The following is a 22695-nucleotide window of genomic DNA, read 5'->3' on the forward strand; positions in this document are numbered from 1 at the left end:
AAAAGGTGTTAACCCTCTGCTCTGTTTGGTTTTCATTTTTCCTGTTACAGGCCGTTATGACGATGGTACCGGAAGCGTGGCAGAACGATCGTACCATGTCGCAGGAAAAGCGTGATTTCTACCATTGGTCCGCATGCGTGATGGAACCGTGGGACGGTCCGGCACTGATTTCGTTCACCGATGGGCGCTACATTGGTGCCATCCTCGACCGTAACGGGTTGCGTCCGTCCCGCTTCTACGTGACCCGGGACAACCTGCTCATCATGGCATCGGAAGTCGGCGTTTACGACGTAGATCCCAAAGATGTTACTCTAAAGGTAGAATCATTGTGTACTTATGCGGTTTTTCTTTTTGTAGATTCGTTTAAAACATGCTCTCATAAATACAAATCGAATCGAAATGCCTCCACCTCCACCACCACCACCATCATCACCACCACCACCACCACCACCATCTCCACACACACGTCAGACAATCGTATCATACCACGACGTCGAAAAAAGTGACGATGGACCCCCTCCCTGACGAACCCGATGGATGAGCGGGTCGGACAGTACATATCAACGCAAGGAACGTATCAACTGACCCACGGCACACAGTGTTGTCAGACGTCATCGAATCATTTTATCATCGATTGTTGGCCGGTCAGCGCCAGCGCGCTGAACATAAAGAGCAAACCAATGTCCAATGTCCGTGGCATCGCCTGAAGAAGTGATAATTGGCCTTCGAAAAGAACCATCTTAAGGCATTACCGTACCACGCCAACAGGACATGTGCGTCCCAAAAAGGGACCCCTAATACGCTCAAAGCCGCCACGTCGAAAACCGAAGAGAAGGGAGGATTTTCTGAAGAGACCACACCCTGAACTGAAGGGGGGAATAATACTGTGCGAATGTGCGTAAATACCTCTGTGTGTGTGTGTGTGTGGAAAACGGAGTGGATGTATGTGTGGCGGGGTTCGCGCTCTCGTCTCTGTTCCCATGGTGGTACCGGTGGATTCCAAGTCTTCCTCCCGTGTAATTCGTTGGGAATGTCCCGGGACAAGTGAGCGGTAATGCTTCTCACCCGTAGCTCTTAAGGCATTTTCATTTCTAGTCTTGTATGTTTTTTTCTCTTCTTCTTATTATTCAAGTTAACCAAGTTTCGTCCGAGATCGTCACGATCGCGTTTCCCTCCACTTCATCTTCCGTGTACCGTCTGTTGCGTGAATACAATCGCATACATACACACAAACACATAATAGCGCTATGTAGGAGGCAAACCGACACGTTTGCCAGTGAAAAGAGAACCATCATTCCGAGCGATCCGCGCGTTATTCCTAATATGCCCGGCGGCTAGCCTGCCACTCATTCGAATAAAATGCACCCAACACAAGTGTCAGGATCATCATCACGCGAAAGGCAAAACACATTCTGCTTCCTTTTGTGTGTGTGTGTCGTGATAGGCAAACTCTGATGAGCTTCCTCCCCCCGAAAATAGTTGGCAACTTCTTTCTAATCATACCAATGTTTCCCTATTCTTTTCCCTTGTAAAATCGCATCGCATACGACTCTCTCTATCTCCTACCACTTACAACTGCTCAATTCCGCGTGCGTTGCACAACCATCATCGATGTCAACGGGATGGCGCGCGCGACACATTTGCTGGATTCACGCAAATTGAATGTAATTTTTGATACCATTAAACATTTGCCACACACGGCGATCGTTGAATCCGTTGTGAATCCCCGTGAATGCGCGTTTGTCGTCTGCTGTACAGAGCCGCCTGAAGCCGGGTCGTATGCTGCTGGTGGACACGGAGCAAAAGTCGCTGATTCAGGACATCGAACTGAAATCGGAAATTGCCAAATCCCGACCGCATACCGAATGGCTGAAGCAACAGGTAAGGAAGCCCGAAGGGATTAATTTGTTTCTGGGTTTGTGTTTTTTTCAGTACACGCAATCGCATGGCGTACAGGAATCCAACAGCGCAGTGGAAGGATGACGACTGCTGCTGTCTACAGATTACGTGTACTATTGCTGTTTAAACCAGCGCCGATGGACGGACAGAAACCGAAGAGAGCGAAAGTTTGCACCACCCCAGCCGCTCTATTTCTTATTCCATTTTCAAATCAATCCAATTTTTCGGGTTATGTTTTTTTTATTCAATAAGGACCGCCAAGTGGGGGGCAGTATTGTTAGTTCAGGTTCATAAGGTCGTAAAATTAGCATAACCACTAACATAGTGTCATTCATGTTACCGCATTGGATTGTCCTGTTTCGTCGAAAACCTTCACCTCATAACATAACACCATGAAAACAATTCGGCACATTTACTAATCTCTAAAACTTATTTTCTTTTCTCTTTCTCTCTCTCTCTCCCTCTTGTTGCCACACGCAAAAAAAAACTTCATCCCCCGAAAAACTGTACTTGCCTCCACCCTATTATCCATCGATTGTAATTGGTGATTTATTTGTGTATCGATTACCTTGTCTCTCGTCGTTTGTTCGTGTTTTGTATTTTATTTTAAATCCTTTTCTCACATTCATCCAACGTTACACTCCATTAACCATTTACGCGGGTTATGTTTCGAACAATAACGCTAACCGTCTCACAACTCCCCTTCATATAATTTTATTACGGAATGCTTATGCAACCACCATATTTGTGTATGCCCCAAACACACCCACACACAACAACACAACTTTAAAAATTAAAAACCAATCGTCACCTCTTGTCGTTGCAACATCATCATGACACTACAGATGGTAAGTGGATTTAAACAATAATCAGTAATAGCCGTTCGAGACTGTTGACTGTGTGTGCCGCTTGCAAGTTACGCTTTCGTGCTTTACGCTTGCTTTCTAAAGGGCATCGTTTTTGTTATAAAATGCGGTTTATGTAGCTGCTGTTCCGCTTCTCGACCAAATGCGAGATCAATTCATCCGATTCTTAGCCGTGGTAGATTGCTAAATTGGGAAGACTAGCGTCACACGTTTGCAGTATACAATGGACACACTTCAGATAGCAAAACTATAGATGACTCAATCCTAGCATATCTTTCCAAGCATGTTATTCAAATCTTTTATGGTCATGTTGATCAAACTTCTTCCTGCTGAGGTTTAAAAGTTGTCGACTAAGGAATAGAATAGACTCACAAGTTGTACGGGGCGCAACTGCATGCAAGTTGTGTGAAAGTTTACGGTGAAATGTGTGCATGAGTATAAAGGATATAAAAATAATATTTAAATTAACTGTTAGTTATGTACAAAAAATATTAAAAGTTAGTCATAAAAGTTTGTCAAAGTAATTATTAGACATTTTTCCAGTTTTTATTAACTTTCTCAATGGTTTTAATAAGTTCAACTATAATTTTAATCATTAACGATCCATGTTTGTATCATTTTTTATAGTTTAAAAAATGAATAAATTTTGTATTGAAGTATATTTTTACTAAGTAACTTATAAACTTGCCAAAAAGGTACAAAAACTAGATAAAATAGTAGTTTTTCAGCATTAATATCAATAATTTATACACATGACTTAATAAAAGAATAGTCAATTATTAATAATTTTTTCCAAAAATTTGTAGAAAATCATATTGCAACTATAACTACATTTTACCACGCCAATTTATGTACATGTTACATAATTTATGCACACAACTTACTGTAAGTTAACATTAAATCATGTTGTCCTATCTCGTCATGTGCTCATTCCACTGTGCACTTCCACGAAAGCTTGCGGTGTGTTCCATGCGACTTGTGGGCCTATTCCTTAGCCAAATTGCCTACTGTTGTCTAATTTAGAGATGGTTAGCCGTCTGCATCAGAACGATTCTCTTTAGACAATGATTTCCCAGGCCTGTTCCTGAAGGCCTCCAACTCCGAAAGGCACTTCGAACTTCGTATGTCCTTGTAAGACCTTAAATCCTAACTTGAGCCTATTACAAACCTGTACAACCATTGTTGGTTACTTGATGTCAAAGCCCAGCTTTCACTTTACAGGTTTACAATACTGTTTTAGCAATACCTTTGATCTACTGGTCGCAATTTTACACAGCAGGACCGTTTATCGAATCTGATACGATTTGAGTAAAGTAAGGGTAAACCTGTCTGTTGGTACCTTACTTTAAGCGACCAGGATTGTTTCGATTCTCCATTGGTTGTTTTCTGTGGAAATACAACCTCTTGGTTCTTCTATGTCTGCCAGAATCACTTCTACCACTTGATCTTCGTACCGCCAACTAATAACGCATTTGAGCTTTGATTTGTACACAGCAAATATGATTGAATGTCATGACTAATCATTAAAGCCAATCCCTTTTCTTTGTAAATGTGTATGTTGTATTTGCGTTTGTTTAATTAGTTTTGCTACTTGTTGTTGTTGATAATAATTGTTTGTATATGTGCTCTTGTGAAAAATCCCATAGCAATGGCTGGACACAGTTTTTAGTAAATATAAGTGCTAGATTTGTGTGTAAAACGTGTGTGTACTACTGATTAAACCTTTGTTTTTGAATACTACTTTTTCTAGGTTTTTCTAATTCCTGCCGTGTTTAGTGTGTGATGCTTTTGTTGTATTACATTCTTTCATCTCTCGCCTTTCAGTCTGTACTTCGATTTGTAACGATGCTTTAAATCACCCTTTTAAAACAGATTACCATGGATGAGATTCGTGAAGCAGCCGCACTCTCCAACGGCACGGTTCAAACGATTGCCAACGGTGACAACGATCAGCTTGCAGCAAAGAAGGGCATTCTGGATCCACGCCTGCAGCTGTACGGCTACACGACGGAAACGATCCACATGCTGTTGCTGCCGATGATCAAGAACAAGAAGGAAGCGTTGGGCTCCATGGGTAACGATGCGCCGCTGGCCTGTCTGTCGGCATTCCAACCGTTGCCGTACGAATATTTCAAGCAGCTGTTTGCACAAGTCACCAACCCACCGATTGATCCATTCCGGTAAGTCATCTGTCGCAATAGAATGAGTACATGTGTGTGTGTGTGTGTGTGACCTTTTGGCATCTTCTACTCTTTTCAGTGAAAAAATCATCATGTCGCTACAGTGCCCGGTCGGGCCGGAGGCAAACCTACTGGTGGCCTCACCCTCGCAGGTACATCGCATCTGGTTGGATAATCCGATCCTAAGCATTCCAGATGCTGAAGTTCTGAAACGGAACCAGCATCGCGGATGGAAAACTAAGGTTCTCGATATTACATTCCCAGCGAACGAGGGTCCACCGGGTTACATAGGCGGGTTGCGACGCGTCTGTGCCGAGGCGTATGCGGCTGCCCAGAACGGCTACCAGCTGCTGGTGCTGTCGGATCGTAATGCGAGTGCCGAACGGGTCCCGATCTCGTCCCTGCTCGCACTCGGCGCGGTCCATCATCATCTCATCGAGACGCGCCAGCGCATGAAGGTTGGCCTGATCGTGGAGACGGGCGAAGCGCGCGAAGTGCACCACGTCTGCGTACTGCTCGGTTACGGTGCCGACGCTATCTGTCCCTATCTGGTGTTCGAGATGGCCGGTGCGCTACGTGACGAGTGCGTACTGGACCCGGCACTGACCGACGATGCGATTTACCGTGCGTATGCCACGGCCGTCGAAACCGGAATACTGAAGGTGATGGCCAAAATGGGTATCTCCACGCTGCAATCGTACAAGGGTGCGCAGATTTTCGAAGCGGTCGGCATGGGTGCGGATGTGATCGATTTGTGCTTCCGTGGAACGCAATCGCGCATTGGCGGTGTTACGCTGGAGGTGTTGGCCCGCGAAGGCATCGAGCGTCACGAGCTGGTGCACGGTACCAACCATGCCGATGCGAAAATTCTGCGCAATCCCGGTCAGTTCCACTGGCGTGCCGGCGGTGAAGGTCACATCAATGAGCCGGGCGCGATCGCGGCCCTGCAGGAAGCGGCTGTGAACGAGAGCAAGGGTGCGTACGCGACCTTCCGCGACACGACCATGCGCAGTGTGCAGCTGTGCACGCTTCGTGGCCAGTTGGAGTTTGTAAAGGGTCGTCCACGTGTCGAGCTGTCGGAGGTTGAACCCGCGAGCGAGATTGTGAAACGTTTCGCTACAGGCGCAATGAGCTTTGGCAGCATTTCGCTCGAAGCTCACCAGACGCTGGCCATCTCGATGAATCGCATCGGCGGCAAGAGCAACACGGGCGAGGGTGGTGAGAATGCGGATCGTTACATGAACCAGGACCCGCAGCACAACCGTCGTTCGGCCATTAAGCAGGTCGCTTCGGGCCGGTTCGGTGTAACGGCGGCGTATGTTGCCAATGCTGATGATTTGCAGATTAAGATGGCGCAGGGCGCCAAGCCGGGTGAGGGCGGAGAGTTGCCCGGGTACAAGGTGTCCCAGGACATTGCCGACACGCGCCATTCGGTGCCGGGTGTGGGTTTGATTTCACCTCCACCGCATCACGACATTTACTCGATCGAGGATTTGGCCGAGCTGATTTACGATCTGAAGTGTGCCAACCCCAAGGCGCGCATTAGTGTGAAGCTCGTGTCGGAGGTGGGAGTTGGCGTGGTTGCCTCGGGCGTGGCGAAGGGCAAAGCGGAGCACATTGTTATCTCTGGCCATGACGGGGGTACTGGTGCTAGCAGCTGGACCGGCATTAAATCGGCCGGTTTGCCCTGGGAGCTGGGAATCGCTGAAACGCACCAGGTGCTTGTGCTTAACGATCTGCGGTCAAGGTAAGGAGCTAAATTGTAAATCTCTTCTTTTTCATCTAAATTCTCCTTATTGCATTCACAGAGTGGTCGTCCAGGCTGATGGACAGCTGCGTACGGGCTTCGACGTCGTCGTGGCAGCATTGCTCGGTGCCGATGAGTTCGGCTTCAGCACTGCACCCTTGATCGTGATGGGATGCACGATGATGCGCAAGTGTCACCTGAACACTTGTCCGGTCGGTATTGCAACGCAAGATCCCGTGCTGCGAGCGAAGTTTGCTGGAAAACCGGAGCACGTGATCAATTACTTCTTCATGCTTGCGGAAGAGATTCGCGAGATTATGGCTGCGTTAGGGTTGCGCCGTTTCCAGGAGCTGATCGGTCGTACCGATCTGCTGAAGGTACGCGAAACGGTATCGCACAAAGCATCACTGCTCGATCTGCAGATGCTGCTGAAGAGTGCGCTGGATTTGCGTCCCGGCACGAACATCGTGGGCGGTTCGCTGCGTCAAGACTTTGTGCTGGAGAAGCGTGCCGACAACGAGCTGATTAAGCGTGCGATGGGTGTTATTGAGGGCACCGAACCGCACAAGACGATCGACATGCGCATCAACAACGAGGAGCGTGCGTTCTCGAGCACCCTGAGCTATGAGATCGCTCGGCGTTACGGCGACGCGGGTCTACCGGAGGGACGCTCGATCACCATCAACCTGACCGGGTCGGCTGGACAGAGCTTCGGCGCGTTCCTGGTGAAAGGCGTCAAGATGACCCTGCAGGGCGATGCCAACGATTACGTCGGTAAAAGCCTGTCCGGCGGCACCATCGTAATCCGTCCACCGGAAGGCACTACGTTCGAATCGCACCTGAACGTGATCGTGGGCAATGTGTGTCTGTACGGTGCTACCTCGGGACGCGCATTCTTCCGTGGTATTGCGGCTGAACGCTTCTGTGTGCGCAACTCCGGCGTAACGGCTGTAGTGGAGGGTGTCGGTGATCACGGGTGCGAGTACATGACCGGTGGGATGGTAGTTATTTTGGGTCTTACCGGTCGCAACTTTGCCGCCGGTATGTCCGGTGGCATCGCGTACGTGCTCGACACCGACGGAACCTTCCGGTCGAAGGTGAATCCGGGCACGGTGGAGCTGCTAGGACTGGAGCTGGACGAAGACCGCCAAACGGTGAAGGATTTGCTGCAGGAGTTCGTTAACGAGACGGGGTCGGAGGTGGCGAAGGAGCTGCTTTCCAAGTGGCCCGAACCGTGCCAACAGTTTGTGAAGGTATTCCCGTACGAGTACCAGAAGGCACTGAGTGCACTGAAGGAGAAGGCGGTAGCGAAGGCAGTTACCACCAACGGACACCCGAAGGAACCGCAGGTGAAGGACATTGAGGAATCGGTCCAGGATGGACAGCTGGCGAAGAAGAAGCTCGACCAAGTGTTGGACAAGACGCGCGGCTTCATCAAGTACAAGCGTGAAACGTCGGTGTACCGCAACGCGGCCGAGCGTCAGCAGGACTGGAAGGAGGTGTTCAATTTCCCGCAAGTTCGCTCGAACCTCAAGGTGCAGGCGGCCCGTTGCATGGAGTGCGGTGTGCCATTCTGCCAGTCGAACTCGCACGGCTGCCCGCTCGGAAACATCATTCCCAAGTGGAACGATCTCGTGTTCAATGGAAACTGGCGCGAGGCCATCAACCAGCTGCTGCAGACGAACAATTTCCCCGAGTTTACTGGCCGCGTCTGTCCGGCTCCGTGCGAGGGTGCCTGTGTGCTCGGTATCTCCGAACCAGCCGTCACGATCAAAAACATCGAATGTGCGATCATCGACCATGCGTTCGAGCAGGGCTGGATAACGCCGCAGGTGCCGCGCGTGCGCACAGGCAAACGGGTCGCGGTGGTTGGCTCGGGTCCGGCCGGTTTGGCCGCTGCACAGCAGCTGAACAAGGCGGGCCACCAGGTGACGGTGTTTGAGCGTAACGATCGTCCCGGTGGGCTGCTGCAGTACGGCATTCCCACGATGAAGCTGTCGAAGGAGGTCGTACAGCGCCGGCTCGATCTGATGGTTGCGGAAGGGATCGAGTTCCGCTGCAACGTGCACATCGGGCGGGATGTGATGGGTTCGCAGCTGGAGCAGGAGTACGACGCGGTACTGTTTACGACCGGCGCTACCTGGCCGCGTGACCTGAACCTGCCGAACCGCGATCTGAAGGGCATTCACTTCGCAATGGAATTTCTAGAGGCGAGCCAGAAGAAGCTGAACGGTGCACGCCCGGAATGGATTTCGGCCGAGGGCAAGGATGTGATCGTGATCGGGGGCGGTGATACGGGTTGTGATTGCATTGCCACCTCGTTGCGCCAGGGAGCTAAATCCATCACGACGTTCGAGATTCTACCCATTCCGTCGGAGAAGCGTGCCCAGGACAACCCGTGGCCACAGTGGCCTCGCATTTTCCGGTATGTATTTGTTTCGGAGTTGGAGGGTTGTTTCCAAACGACCGGTCTGAACAATGTACCATCTTTTTTTGCAGTGTCGACTACGGTCACGAGGAAGTACGTGTGAAATGGGGCAAGGATCCTCGCCAGTATTCTACGACGACGAAGGAGTTTGTTAGCGATGGCAACGGAAATATCAAGGGCGTCAACACGGTGCAGGTCGAATGGACGAAAACACCTGCCGGCCAGTGGAGCATGAAGGAGGTGCCCGGATCGGAGAAATACTACCCGGCTGACTTGATCCTGCTGGCAATGGGCTTCCTGGGTCCGGAGAAGCAAGCTCCAACCGAAATGAGTACGTACAAGACACTCCACTCCACTTCTCATGAAAGAGCAAGTAATAATTTATTGTCGTTGCTTCCGTTTTGCAGATTTGGATTTGGATGGCCGAGGCAATATTAAGACCACGATCGGCATGTACGGAACGGCCAATCCGAAGGTGTTTGCTGCCGGTGACTGTCGCCGGGGACAATCGCTCGTCGTGTGGGCCATTTCGGAAGGACGGCAGGCGGCCAGACAGATCGACACCTATCTGATGGGCAAACCGAGTGCACTGCCCGGGCCCGGTGGTGTCATCGATACCACCCGATCTCCGATTGCTGTTAACGCCTAAATGGTGTGTCGTCTCCGTAAAGTACTCGGGTCACTTTTGTGTGATTTGAGTGGTGGAGAAAAAGGGTCCCCTTTTTTTTCGTTAATTATTATCGGAATCACAGCCACAGCGAAGGAAGGATGTGTTGTGGCATATTTATTACGATACGAGAGTAAGCTTATTTCTTACTTGCTACCGTTGTGCTACCTTGTTTCGCTCGCCCCGATGGCTTTTGCCACAGTGGCAAACAATGTTAGGAGAAGCCAAGCACACATTCAAACACATATATGTTTTAAAATAAGTATGATATCACGCACAATGGTATGCAATAGTACAGTAAACAAGGAACAGATGAACAACTTTTATGTTAATGAAATTAGTTAAGGTACCAGGTATCTTTCACTGCTGCAATTGTAGTAGTAGAGAGAGAGAGAGACACAGTGAGCAAACAAATAATATGCAGACTGTTTTTGCTTTTCTTTTGGACAGGGAAAAAGTTTGTTAAATCTTGATCGGAATAAGGGACGGTGGCAACACAAAACCGGCTGCATTATTCAGAGGTGAATTTGCAAAACGAACGTGGTTGGAGAGAAGCACATTGCATTACTAGCTGATTATTTCGTCATTCCTGTGCTTATACACAACCACACACACACACTCATACAGACTTCAATTGCTACACTGTTTAATTGTTTCTGCTAACCACCGTGCGTTCACGTCGTCGTGGCTTTCTTTTCTATTCAATAATTCACCCCAGTCACCGTCCTTTGTCGATGCGATGATTGTGCAGGGCAGTAAAGAGTGCATTTTAAAGGAATAGGTAAATATGGTAACACATAATCAGTAGCATGAAATCGATTCCAGCCATGTCAGAAATCCTGCAGCTACTGCTGCTCGACGGCGACGGGTCTAAAGGCGATAAAGCCTAGTCGCGCCGCGGCAAGCGTAGCTGTCGTGTGTAGGGCCACCCGCAATGCAAGAAAGTATAGCCGTGTGGGTATTAAGAAAAGGCGCTTGATGTCCCTCCGTTTTACCATCAGGAGACCAATGGTTAGGATTTCTTAGCTGTGTTTTACTTTTAACCTGTAAGAGGGAGAGACTGGCGTAGCGCGAGGGTAGAGCAGCGTGTAGTGTGAATTCTGTTAAAAGCTAAACTGTGTTTTAGCGTAAAGTAAAAGCAAAAGAAGTGCCGCGTGCCGTATCATCCCCCATCCCGAGTGCCGTTTTCGTACCATCCGAGATCTGTGTTATTGTAGGTTGCGCTTAGTGTTGCGCTATAAAATAATATCAGAATATTAGAGAGAATGTTAATGTTTTTTTGTTGGTTTTTGCTTTTCTTTTTTCGAAGATTTTTTTTTTTTTGTTCGAGGAAGAACGCTAGTCTAGAAAATATAATATGTATATGTTCTTTTTTCTATTTGGTTTTTATTTTTATCACAGTTTACGCCCCTTTATCACAACACGCACACGCGCGAGCAAGGAAAAGGGCTTCGACAGAACAAAAACGCAACGTTAAACTTACCTCAATCTATAATGTATCTTGCAGCAACCCAGGTACCACCCGGTTCCGGTCGCTCATGTACCGGACATTTACCACTATATCAATTTTATTGCGAATGCTCGCAAATCCTAAAACATTCGGATCCCCAAGGAGATTCGCCCGGCGTGGCCGGCCGTATATGTATATGTATCCGGCCTTTTCGAAGTCAATTAGACGACACATTATGTAGAGTACTCGTCACGTCCGTGTGAACTGTAATCACTACTCCATTTAGCGACATTTCGTTTCAGCAATCTAACGAATTGTATCGCACAAGAGTCAAGAAGAAAACACAAAAATCGTTATCCAATCATACAGGAATGCGAATCTTCCAGTGTAAATGTTTGTGAGTTACTTTGCCACTATAGGCGAACCACAGGAGCGATGGAACGCACAGTCGAGCAAGGCGCGAAGAAGCTTCACAGGTGTTACAAGCCGAAGGGCTGAATCCCAAAGGGATCTGTCGTGCGGAACTTACCCCGTCGCGGGCGTGTTATGACAATAATTAGCGTGGAAAAGTATAAGATTGAATTACAGTGAGTTATTAGTGCGCCGACTGGGGCTGTCTAAAGTGAATGGCAAAACGAAATTATTATAGAAGCGTTATAACCGACTATGAAGAAATGAAATGTTCCGAGCATTATTATAAAACTATACATTGCAAACCAAACTAGATACCCGCAGCTAGATGTCCACAATCGTTCACGTTCCTTCACTGGAAAGACAGAACTTATACAACCACCACCCAACCACAGTCACGTGAGAACCCATTAATCCGACGATGTGTCTATTTACAAATTGCAGCATAAATCAATTAAAACATATGCAATATTTAAAGGAAAAAGCATGAAACAAAAATCAAAATTCCAATTCAATTCCAACGGTTCGTGTGTGTGTGTGTTTGCCCGAACTTGGAAGAAAAATCTACTCACACGTATTTTAAATCATACAACACAACCAAGAAACATTTAAAACTCATACATAAAACACACAAAACAAAACTTATGATTGTTGAAAAGAAAAGGGGAAAACCCGCGTCGAACAAGTTAAACCATGGAAAACAAGATGTGAAAACAATCACACATGGCAAAGGAATGTTGTGCAGTGAGGAGAGAGAAAAAGCGTATGGTTATACTAATTATATATATATTATACAATTTACATCGTTGTTAGTATTTGTTGCGAAAAAGGCACAGTTACAACTGCGCTTATGATGTACAACACACGAATGCTAAAACGTATTGAATGCTTATACAGCTCTGGTTAATGCTTATCACCTATACAGCGATGACAACGATGTGTTGCAAACTCTGATGTAAACGCCTAGAAACAAATTTGATCAACTGATCCCGCTCACCAATTTAAGTGAAAAGCGGAAAACAAAATTGTTGCATTCTTCTACTGTGCACGTGGTGCCCTGGTAACCCCCCCCCCCCCCCCCCCCCCCCGTTCAGGCTGCTTGTTTTAGACAAACATGATGCTCATGCAAAATCGATTATCGATCAGAAAACACATATTTATTCTCTTAGATTACGAAGCAAAACGCATAATATCGAGTTGTTAAATTGTTCTAAAACTGTGTGACGCTTTGAAAACTGCTGGTTTGGCAAGGAAAGACACTCAACTTAGATATAGCAAATTGGGCATGCCTGAGCGTATGTTGCATTGCAAACATTTATATACATATAAAGGTATATCTATATACACGCAGCTGTACCGTATCTTACAATCCCGTTCAATAAATGTAGACATTGAAAACTGGAACCCCGCAGTAGTCGTTGATCTCTTGTTGCTATCGAACCCCCGAGGGGGCTGTCAACTTCACTCTCAGGAAAACAATCCTTTTCTAGTGTCTCGCAGTAGGCTAGCCCTAAAATACATACTGCCATGGAAGAGTCCGCCTCGAATCGCTCTAAAACCCACCAATCCCGCCGTGGAACTTCCAACGTGTTAAGTGAACTGAAATAGAGCATCAGGTAAACGAGTTACGCGAACTGTTTAACCTTATTAACCGCAACCTTGGGTTGCGGCCCGACCGAGGAGAACCTGGATACCAGGCTCAGTGAGTCCTGTGTGGTTCCGCAAAACGTTACGCTCTTTTTAACCTTGTTTGCCAACCATCTGAAGGATGTGGATTCGCTGGATACGCTCTAAAATGCTTTCTCCGGTGCATGGACGCACAACACGTGAGAACCGTTGACAAAATCGAACTGCGTGCGTGGTTAACAACCCAAGGTGAACAGCGTGGATGAAATCTTTTCCCGAATTGCACCCACCGAGGGTCGGCTGGAGTACGGGATGCGTTCGGTAAACTGTTCCAGAATAACCCGGATGAAGGTTAAGAATCGTGTGAGGAATCAGAGAAAAACGTCTGCCTACTACGATGATGGTGATGATCGTTATTTGCCGTTCACTCTCTATTTCAAGTTCAATTTCGCTGTGAAGCAGAATTGCCGGAAAAGTGGGTGCCATTTTTGCCATTTTTGCAACCTACCGCAACTAATAAACGGCCATTTTGGTTGATGAATCTTGGAACACGGATTTCGAAGACATCGTTCATCGAACCGTGCAGCACTCTTATGCTGGTTTCACCTGGTTTTCCAAAATACCAAATCGTGTCGGATGGTGGGTTGAACATATGAGTTCAGCAAGCGCTTACCTACCTACGCGCGGTGATTGAGATTTACAATTTAAACAACTCTATCGCGCTGCCATTTTCTTCCCATCACCTTTGCCGTTACGCACCGCGGGCTGATGCGGCATTGCTTCGCCGATCGTTTGCCAATGCGCATATTCATTGGGATTTCGGTTAAAGATGGCTGTACTGAGGACTGCTGCTACTGCTACTAGATGAACAAGCGGTATGTGATTGCTAATAGAGGAGAAATGGATGCTCAGTACTCAGCAGCTAGCGAGCGGCTGGCAATGAAAAGAAAACGAAAGCGCATCGAACCGCAAGATCGCGCGCCACGGATAAGGGTAAGTGTAACGCGCGTGGAAGAAAGTAAAAAAGGCCAGAAAGATGGTGGGTCAACATAGCGCTTAAGAAAAAGCGAACTTGGAACTGTGGGATACGCCGGCTTGCTTGTGATAAGTTTTGTTTTCGTTTATTTTTCCGGGACAAACACCGCAAAATTAGAAGTGTAAACGATAGCAAAATTGTTGTCGTGGTGCAGAGGGCGGGCAGTTAAGTGAAATTTGTTTCAGGGACAAGAAGCCCGTACCTTCCGTGTGTGGGCTAGGCAAAAGGGAAAAAATTGCTATGATAATGATAGCCGATCATCAATCAAACGAGACAAGACAATAATCATTAAACCAACTTCCTGCCTAAAACTCCCTTACGATTCAACAACATCTCGAGAAGAGGGGCCTGTGTTTTGCTTCCGAGCACGTGCAATGCAGTAGTGTTTTGTCCGGTCCCTTTTACCGCGTGATAGGGGAGTTAATTTTTGTTTCACTTTCACTGCTCGAACAGCTGATCGCTAACCAGCCGCCAGCTTTTAACCCTACGTTTCAAACGGTATGTTCTGCAATTGCACAACATCGCGTACCTTCACGCATTGCTGTGTAGTGATGGAAAAGTGATTGGAACTGGAGAGGAGAAGCAGCTTTAGCTTTTTTATGTCAATTTCTGGTTATCTATATCGTTCGGGGACCATCTTCTATGAGTCAATACTGATCCTGACATACGCAGATGAGGCAGACATCTTGTATATAGCAGCTTGGGTGGTGTAGAGATAGGTGATCGCACCGTTAAAGTTGTCCAGCTTTTCACCTATCTGGGTTCAAAAGTCAGAACCGAAAACACCGGTCAAACTACAGCTTGAGGAAACTTCTTTACTCAAAATACTTGGCTGAGACTGTATAGATTTTTAGCCCTATTACTCACATATGCCGCCTTTGAGACCAAAAGCCTGACCATAGCCAACAAATCCCTCTTACCCGCGTTCCAGAGATTGGTGCCGAGCAGGCCCGGTGGTAGAGACGACAACGGTCTTCATACGGCAGGACCAGGGTTAAAATCCCATCCGGACCGTTCCCTCAAAGAGAGGACTGATTATCCAACTCTGCGGTATCATCAAGTCTAGTAAGACAGAAATGGCAGGCTTAGGCCAAGAAGTGAGAAATGTGTGGAAAAACAATGGAAGAGATGCTACAAAAACTAGCCTTACGAGATTTGTATGCTCGATGATCCTATTATTGTGTAGGGAAAAAGACTCGCCAGGCTCAGGTGAGGTGACTCAGGCTTCTCCTCAATCTCCTCAGACTAAGATGAAGAGAAACTTCCCTTAGAATGAAATCTGAGCTCAAAGCTTGTATTATTCTTGTCCTCCATACCCGGAAGGTCTCCGATTTCCAAAAGCGCACCGTGACCTCACAAAAAGTAAGACATGTCATGCGAATGACACAAAGGAGCGCTTTAAAAACCCAACCCAAATATCAGGAGCTTAAGTATACTGTTTACATATTTAATGTTTAAAATAATGCATACAACAGTGCACATCACCACAACTTATCACTTCTCCACCAGCAGAACCGTTCATGTATGAAGGCGCGCTTTTTACCGGTTTACAAGACCAATCTGAATGTGGGTTCCGTGCACTTCGGTAAGGTCTACCCTCACCCATATCGCGAGGATCGAGATAATAACCCGATCTCCGACTGTTAGCGTACGGGCTATTGCATAAATAAAGCTAAAATGCTGCCTCCTCGAAGGAGCAACCCTTCCGCCAGCGCTTCCGGACGAGAAAGCCGCAAAGCAACATAACAAAAACAAACCTCATCTGCTGGTGGGCCACGATGAAGGTGGGGGTTTCAAGATCTCTCGCGTGTACCCGAAAACGCGAACAACTTTGGTTCGAGATTGCAAAAGTGAAAAGTGAAATGCGACGACTAGCGGCGCAACACTCGCGCCCGCCACCGTGTGGTGGTGGAGAACCCACGCCGTCGGTGAAGTCATCGCTGGTAGGGGAAAAAGCGACGTTTGCCGGGGCGCCAGTCTATTACCACACCGCGGACGTACCGGAATTGGCTCCAGCACAGTCGCACAGTCGCTGTTCGGGAACGGTGCAGTCAACAGCCCATTGGCATCCGGTCACGAACGTGTTGCACGAATGTGGGTTAGTGCGGTCAAACGACGAGAAGGCAGCGGGATGAGAGTTTTTTTGGTCGGTGCATCGGTTCAGTGTGCCGTGTTGCTGCTGATCGTAACCGATCGTGCGTGCGCCATCAGCTATCGGAAGGATACGGGGTAAGTTAATGGTGGCGGAGTAAGCAGTGGTATGTGATCTAACGAAAGTGTTCCCGCGCTTAGATTCGCCACCGATGGGATGGATCAGTTCGTGTTCCGGGAGCCTGCAGCGAGTGCGAGAGATCCACCACCTTCCTCGGATCAGTTTACTCCCATGTACACACCCTTCAGCCCAGCCTCACAGGTGAAGCGTTCCGGTAGGGTCCGGTTCTCGGATACTCCCGATACCGCACCGTTTAACGGCGGCGCACAGAGTAACTTCTTCGGGACAGGATCCGTAGCTAGCGGCGCGTCCCCGGCTGGATCACCGTTTGCTCACCGCGATCGTGAAGGTGATCAGTTCTATACGGTCGGTGCTTCGATCCAGTTTGCGGGCAGTGGAGGGGACACGATCACTCCCCCACCACCCCTACCACCCGCAGACAATCAGCAGAAACCAAAGCGAAGGAAGAACAAGTACAAGTATGGGGCGAACGACAAGGTCTACAATGCAGGCGAACAGGGCCCGGAACAATTTTCTCCGTATGCTGCGTACGGATCCGATCCACAGCGTTATTCGTCCCCGTTGCAGGGTAACTATCTGACGCCGAACGGAGCGCGTCCAGTGCAGGGTGGACAGTACGATAGTTCCGTGCTAAACTATCCCGAGCTACAAAAGCAGCAGTACCCATTCAGCATAGGACAGCAATACCCTGGCAGTAGCTACTATAACGCTCAGCAGCAACAGCCGCAAGTACCTGCTGCAGGAGCTGGCCCCTACAATCCCTATCAGTACCAATACCCGGGGTCGTATGCGTCAGATGCAGCGTACGGCAATCCTTACCAGCAAGGGTTCTATCCTCCACAAGCCCAACCGTTCGCCGGGTCCACCGGGTTGGCCCAACCGCCCAACGCGCAGAGTATTCTCGGGTTCCTGCAGAGCATCTTTAACTTTGCCCCCGGTACGTTCGGATCCTTCCCACCGGCCCCGGCAAGACCCGGAAGTGCTTATGCGAGTCCGCCGGTACCGGGTGGCACCGGATTCGGTGGTGTCGGAGGGCAACTTCGACAGGCACTGGACAACATATCGGAAAACGACGAGCTTCAGTGTGTCCCGAAGCTGATCTGCATGATGTCACGCAGCTCCAGTGGGCAGGGCTTTAGCAGTTACGTGAACCGAGGTCTCCTGTCAACGTAAGTACAATTGGACGTACGGACATTGTTTCCCCTAGTGCAGAGATAAAAATGTGCTTTATACCTTCCAGCATTCTCAGCGCTGTTCCGGACAGTTCACCGTGGTTAAAGTTTTCGCGAGCAGCTCTGCTGGGTTACGGAATCGGAGCAAACAGCTGTGACGCGTACTATCCCAAATGTCCCAAGGATGAAATGCAGATCCTGTACTACCTGAACAATCATCGAGGTGGATTTTTCCGCTTCTTTAACAACGGTGACCAGGGCCAGTATCCACAGCAACAGCAGCAGCAGCAGCAGCAGTACGGATAGACGCGTAACAATTCTGTACTGAGACGACGATGACTTCGATGATGTGCCAATGTGGGGTTGGAGATGGGGCAATATTATGACTCCCCAACAAACGCAACATTATTTATTGTGCGTGTGGCACTCGCAGCATATACACGTGTCCCTTCCATTTGTTGTACATACCCTCCCCCCGGAAAATACCGGTAGAAAAGAGTGTGTTGCCTACACATCTAGTGTAACTAATGAGCCGTAGCCTACTGTGTGATGTGTGGGAAAGTGATCGGTACATGAATCGGTAGCACTGTTGTGTGTGTGTGTGTCTGTGTGGGAAAGTGTGTTGCTTCGTTATCACACGTGGTTTCAATTTAAACGCAGTAACACACGAGTGGCGTGAAGATCTCCCCGATCTATTCCACACGTTCTTCACACACGTTTATGCAATCGATTAACGACGATGGTGCTTTTAACCGCTAGTTAACCAGTTTTGAAAGGTTTAAATATGATTAAAAAAAAAGTTGAACAAATAAATGTAAATTAAAAATTATCATATACGAAAATGGACTGGCCGTTAAATTACAATAATTTCATAAACCACTTGCCAGACATCTCAACGCTCGCAGCCAAGCATTCGACCCTGGCGATTGGCACTTTCGCAACAAACGTTCAAGCTACCATTTCGGGAGTCCTCCCAATGGTGTCGATTGGAGCAAAATGAAAGAGAAAAAATAACTCACCTGCGGAGGAGGACACAACGGCTTCGTTGTTTACTTTCATCGACCTCATCTTAGCTCCGGCAGCCCGGTCTCGGTCAACTCTTTTTGGGCGTACCACACCGTTCGACACCACGATGACGCATCTCTCCCCCCTTCCTACGTGGTTGTGCGCTTTGTTGCCTGCACGGGCGTGAGGTTATTCAATCCACAAGGCGGACGTAATCTTGTGCACGCTCTTCCGAAATGCGGATTTCCCCCACCCCAGGAGATGTCTAGGAAGTCCTGCCCGTAGAGCACTGGGCGAAAGGATAGTAATGTGTTGCGGTTATTACTGTTTTCGTGCCAATCAGCAAGGTTGTTACTGTGGCAATAGTGCCACAGCGACCTCACACGGCGATGTAGGTGAGCTTATTAGAGGAACGAAATGTGTGCAACAGGTGAACCGAGAGCAAACATGGAAGATAATAAACATCAATTACCTGTGGTGCCCGGGACCGCCCGGCTGATAGTGGCTGTTTGGAGAAGGAAGTTATAAAATCTATCTTCTGTTGCGTCGAGATGGGTATACGTTACGCAGGTTTGGTACGGGGGTAACATGCCGCCGGTAATTCATGACCGTTGTTTGCCTTTAGTGTAACTGGTGGCCACCAATAGAAGATCTATAAATAGAATTTTAGTTTAAAAAAATCAGCCAGTCTCTTATAACAAAGTTGAAACTTCAGATAGTTATATGAAGAGTTATAATCCCGAAATCATAGTCCTTTTTTGATTATTTATTATTTCTTTATATTTTTTGTCAAACTGTAAATGTTTGACCGATGCCAAATTGAAATTGACAGGATTGACTCTAAGATGCTTTTGAGGCACCTTGTACTGCGAGAAACACGAAAGCGAAGACTTTTGGTAGTCACGGACAGGACCGGTGTTCAAATCCCATCTGGGCTGTTCCGCCATAGTGAGGACTGACTATCCAACTATGCGGTATCAATAAGTCTAGCAAGCCAGAAGTGGTAGGCATGACCTAATAGATCATTAGGCCAAGAAAGAAGAATTAGTAAGACCCCTTCTTCGAGCATACTCTTCTGAAGACGAGGTCCTTCGGACATCGAGGTAACTTGGATGACGACTATTAAACCCGCCACTGTGGATGCCTGGTTTTTGTGGTTGTTTCAATAGTGATCGAAAATAAGAACTGACCTTCAGGATGATTTGTATGGACATGTGACGAACATCCTTAAGGATAAGATAAATCAATTAACGCTTAACATTCAATAACATTTAAACCGTTAATGCTAAGGAGGAATTGTATATAACATGAAAGGACTTAGTGCGCATGTCCCAGCATCCTGCCGACCGCCCGAATGCTGATGCACCGAGAAGAATATAAAAGGAGCGGCAAGGATGCTCTGTTGCCTTCACTGGTGCACGTGAACTTTTAAGAGTTAGTTGTTTCCCGTAAAACTTCCGTAACCCCAAACTACAAGTAAGTGTGCTTCTTAAACTATGTTCAATGTATCTAGAGCTAGCACCAATTTTACTTCCCTTGATTCTAGGTACACGGGGAGATGTAGTTGCCATCAGCAACCAACAACCAATCCCAAATGACAACAACGGACGCAGCAGCTACGGGTATTTCTTCGAATGAAATACAAACAAACTCGCCAAAATCATCCAAGCAACCGCCAGCTGATGGTAACCCGGCAGGCGTCAGTGCTTTTGGCAGCGTCAATTCGTTCCTTAGCAACGCCACAGGACATGACGCACGGTGTGTTTCCTCCTTCGACGGGTTTGTGCATCGGTGTATGTACCGTCCCGTCGATGGTGCTGCTCTCGGTGTGGCACGCGCTCTGTTCGGACTGGCCATGCTTATCGACATCCCGGAAGAGCGGGGTGGTGGCGATTTAGATCTACGCTGGGGAGAACCCCGAGACTGCCGCTTCCCGCTCATCCATTCGATGGAACCACCAACGCTACCGAAAATGGGTCTCGTTTACGGCTTGATGTGGCTCGGTGCTGTTGGCATTATGGTTGGCTATCGGTTCCGCATCTCAGTTGCCATCTTCACCGGGACGTACTGGTACGTGTTTCTGCTGGATAAAAGTGCCTGGAACAATCACAGCTATTTGTACGGACTATTGGGGACAATCTTCCTGTTTACCGATGCGCACCGATGCTGGTAAGAGAGAAAGAAGAAAGGGAAATAAGGACTTCTGGTGAATTGTGCTCCATTCGAATTGCAGGTCGATTGATGCTTGGCAAAACCCACCCGAAGATCAAACCGTCCCCTTCTGGAACTACTTCATTCTCAAGTTTCAGTTCTTCGTGCTATACTTTGTGGCCGGTTTGAAGAAGCTCTGCCGCGAATGGTTGTCCGGGTACGCGATGACCAACCTCAGCTATCACTGGGTGTTTGCTCCGTTCCGTGCCCTGCTCGGACCGATGCTCACCGATCTGCTGATTGTGCATTGGTTTGGATGCATCTTCGATACGACGGTTGTGTTTTTCCTGGTCTATGGTCCAACGCGCAAACTGGCCACCCTGTTCGCGTGCGCATTTCATCTGATGAATTCTAGGCTGTTCCATATCGGTATGTTTCCCTGGGTGTGTCTGTCGCAACTCCCACTGTATTACAGTTTCAGTTGGCCAAGGAGACTTCTGCCTTTTTCCAACGGCTCGGAAGAACCTTCAAGCAATGATCATAACGAGCAGGATAACTGGCTGCGGGAAGAGAAAAGCGTAAAGAGGAAAAAGCGCAACCGGAAGTGGACCATGATGGCCATGTTGGCGTACTGTTCACTGCAATGCTTCTTGCCCTACTCGCACTTCCTTACGAAAGGATACAATAATTGGACCAACGGGTTGTACGGCTACTCCTGGGACATGATGGTACACGCTTGGGACACAATTATGATCGGTATCCGGGTGGTGGATCGTCACGACCCGGAACGGACGCACTACGTTGAACCATTCGCGTTTGTCGATAATGATCGCTGGACGAAGCATGCCGATATGGCCGTTCAGTTTGCACGCTGCATCGAACGAAACATCCAGCAGGAAGCTTCAAAACTACCGACCCCACAACGGCCGGCTTCGGCAATCGATGCGCCAGCAACTTCGAATGTGTCCATCTACTTCGACATTTGGTGCAGTATGAATGGACGATTTCAGCAGCGTATATTCGATCCCAACGTGGACATTCTGCGTGCCCCTTGGTCACCATTCGAACCGGTCCAATGGGTACTCCCACTGCTGCAACAGTTCAGCGGATTGCGCGACACGCTGATACGTCGACAAACGGATGAAGTGCTCAGCTGGAGCAACCACTCGGATGTACTGTTCATTGCCGACTTTCCTGGGCTGACATTGCGCAACTACGTGGGAGAAGATCTGTACAACGTCTCACTGACCGTGCTGCAGGGCACGGTTCGATACGAAGCATCGCCGGATGAAGATGTCGCGAAAAGTTCGGAGATACTGCACACTGGACAAAGTGCTTCACTGCCGGCGGGAGCTTTTCACGCCATTGAAACGATTGGCGGCGAACCATCCTGCTACATGTACACGTACGTAAACCGTACCAAGGAGCAGGAGGCCATCAGGAATGGATCGGAAGTGAAATCGCACCCGGCAATGCTACCGCTCGTTGACGAGTTTCTACATCGATGGGAAAACTTTGTACGCTTCCTGCAGCATGTAGGCAATTCGTTGCTGTACGAGGTGTACGGTGTCCCCATGCCAAGACGCCTGAAGGAACTCGTTGCGGATGGATAAAACTACGCGTACTGATCGAGAAATTAGGGGACAAATCCCGCGTGCTATATAGGTGTTGTGAAAACCATGGAGACGAGATAACGATGTGATTTTGTTTTGCAAATTATGCCATACTGCGCGTTCTGTTCCTCGTTAAAATAAAACTTACACGTGTAATTTACAACTGGATGATGTGTGCTTCTCTCTCTCTCTCTCTAAAACATGTGAATTC

At 48.1% G+C, this 22695-nt stretch overlaps 3 protein-coding genes across 8 annotated transcripts in view; all 3 read left to right on the forward strand.

Annotated features, from left to right (window-relative positions):
- The window catches only part of LOC118509523 (putative glutamate synthase [NADPH]), a 31497-nt gene extending 18445 nt beyond the window's left edge, over positions 1 to 13052 (forward strand). For 4 of the 6 annotated variants that reach the window (XM_036050229.1, XM_036050231.1, XM_036050230.1 and 1 more), the window contains exons 6-13: positions 51 to 317; positions 1759 to 1881; positions 2745 to 2747; positions 4638 to 4945; positions 5025 to 6692; positions 6754 to 9117; positions 9192 to 9451; positions 9528 to 13052. In XM_036050229.1, the coding sequence (XP_035906122.1) occupies positions 51 to 317; positions 1759 to 1881; positions 2745 to 2747; positions 4638 to 4945; positions 5025 to 6692; positions 6754 to 9117; positions 9192 to 9451; positions 9528 to 9769 (5235 nt within the window). In that variant the 3' untranslated portion in view covers positions 9770 to 13052. Of the gene's footprint in view, positions 1 to 50; positions 318 to 1758; positions 1882 to 2744; positions 2748 to 4637; positions 4946 to 5024; positions 6697 to 6753; positions 9118 to 9191; positions 9452 to 9527 lie in introns of those variants that run through there. The other 2 variants (XM_036050233.1, XM_036050234.1) reach the window with 2 other exon arrangements.
- Positions 13053 to 14753: 1701 nt separating this feature from the next.
- On the forward strand, positions 14754 to 19400 carry LOC118509530 (protein enabled). The gene is made up of 3 exons (XM_036050250.1): positions 14754 to 16539; positions 16603 to 17712; positions 17784 to 19400. The coding sequence occupies exons 1-3, from the start codon at positions 16403 to 16405 to the stop codon at positions 18019 to 18021; spliced, it is 1485 nt and encodes a 494-aa protein (XP_035906143.1). The 5' UTR covers positions 14754 to 16402; the 3' UTR covers positions 18022 to 19400.
- A 127-nt stretch (positions 19401 to 19527) lies between these two features.
- Positions 19528 to 22652, forward strand: LOC118509529 (vitamin K-dependent gamma-carboxylase). Its single transcript, XM_036050249.1, has 3 exons — positions 19528 to 20196; positions 20267 to 20889; positions 20954 to 22652. The coding sequence occupies exons 2-3, from the start codon at positions 20315 to 20317 to the stop codon at positions 22482 to 22484; spliced, it is 2106 nt and encodes a 701-aa protein (XP_035906142.1). The 5' UTR covers positions 19528 to 20196; positions 20267 to 20314; the 3' UTR covers positions 22485 to 22652.
- The last annotated feature ends 43 nt before the right edge of the window (positions 22653 to 22695 follow it).

Source organism: Anopheles stephensi, chromosome 3 (assembly GCF_013141755.1).
Source record: "Anopheles stephensi strain Indian chromosome 3, UCI_ANSTEP_V1.0, whole genome shotgun sequence".
NCBI lineage: Eukaryota > Metazoa > Arthropoda > Insecta > Diptera > Culicidae > Anopheles > Anopheles stephensi.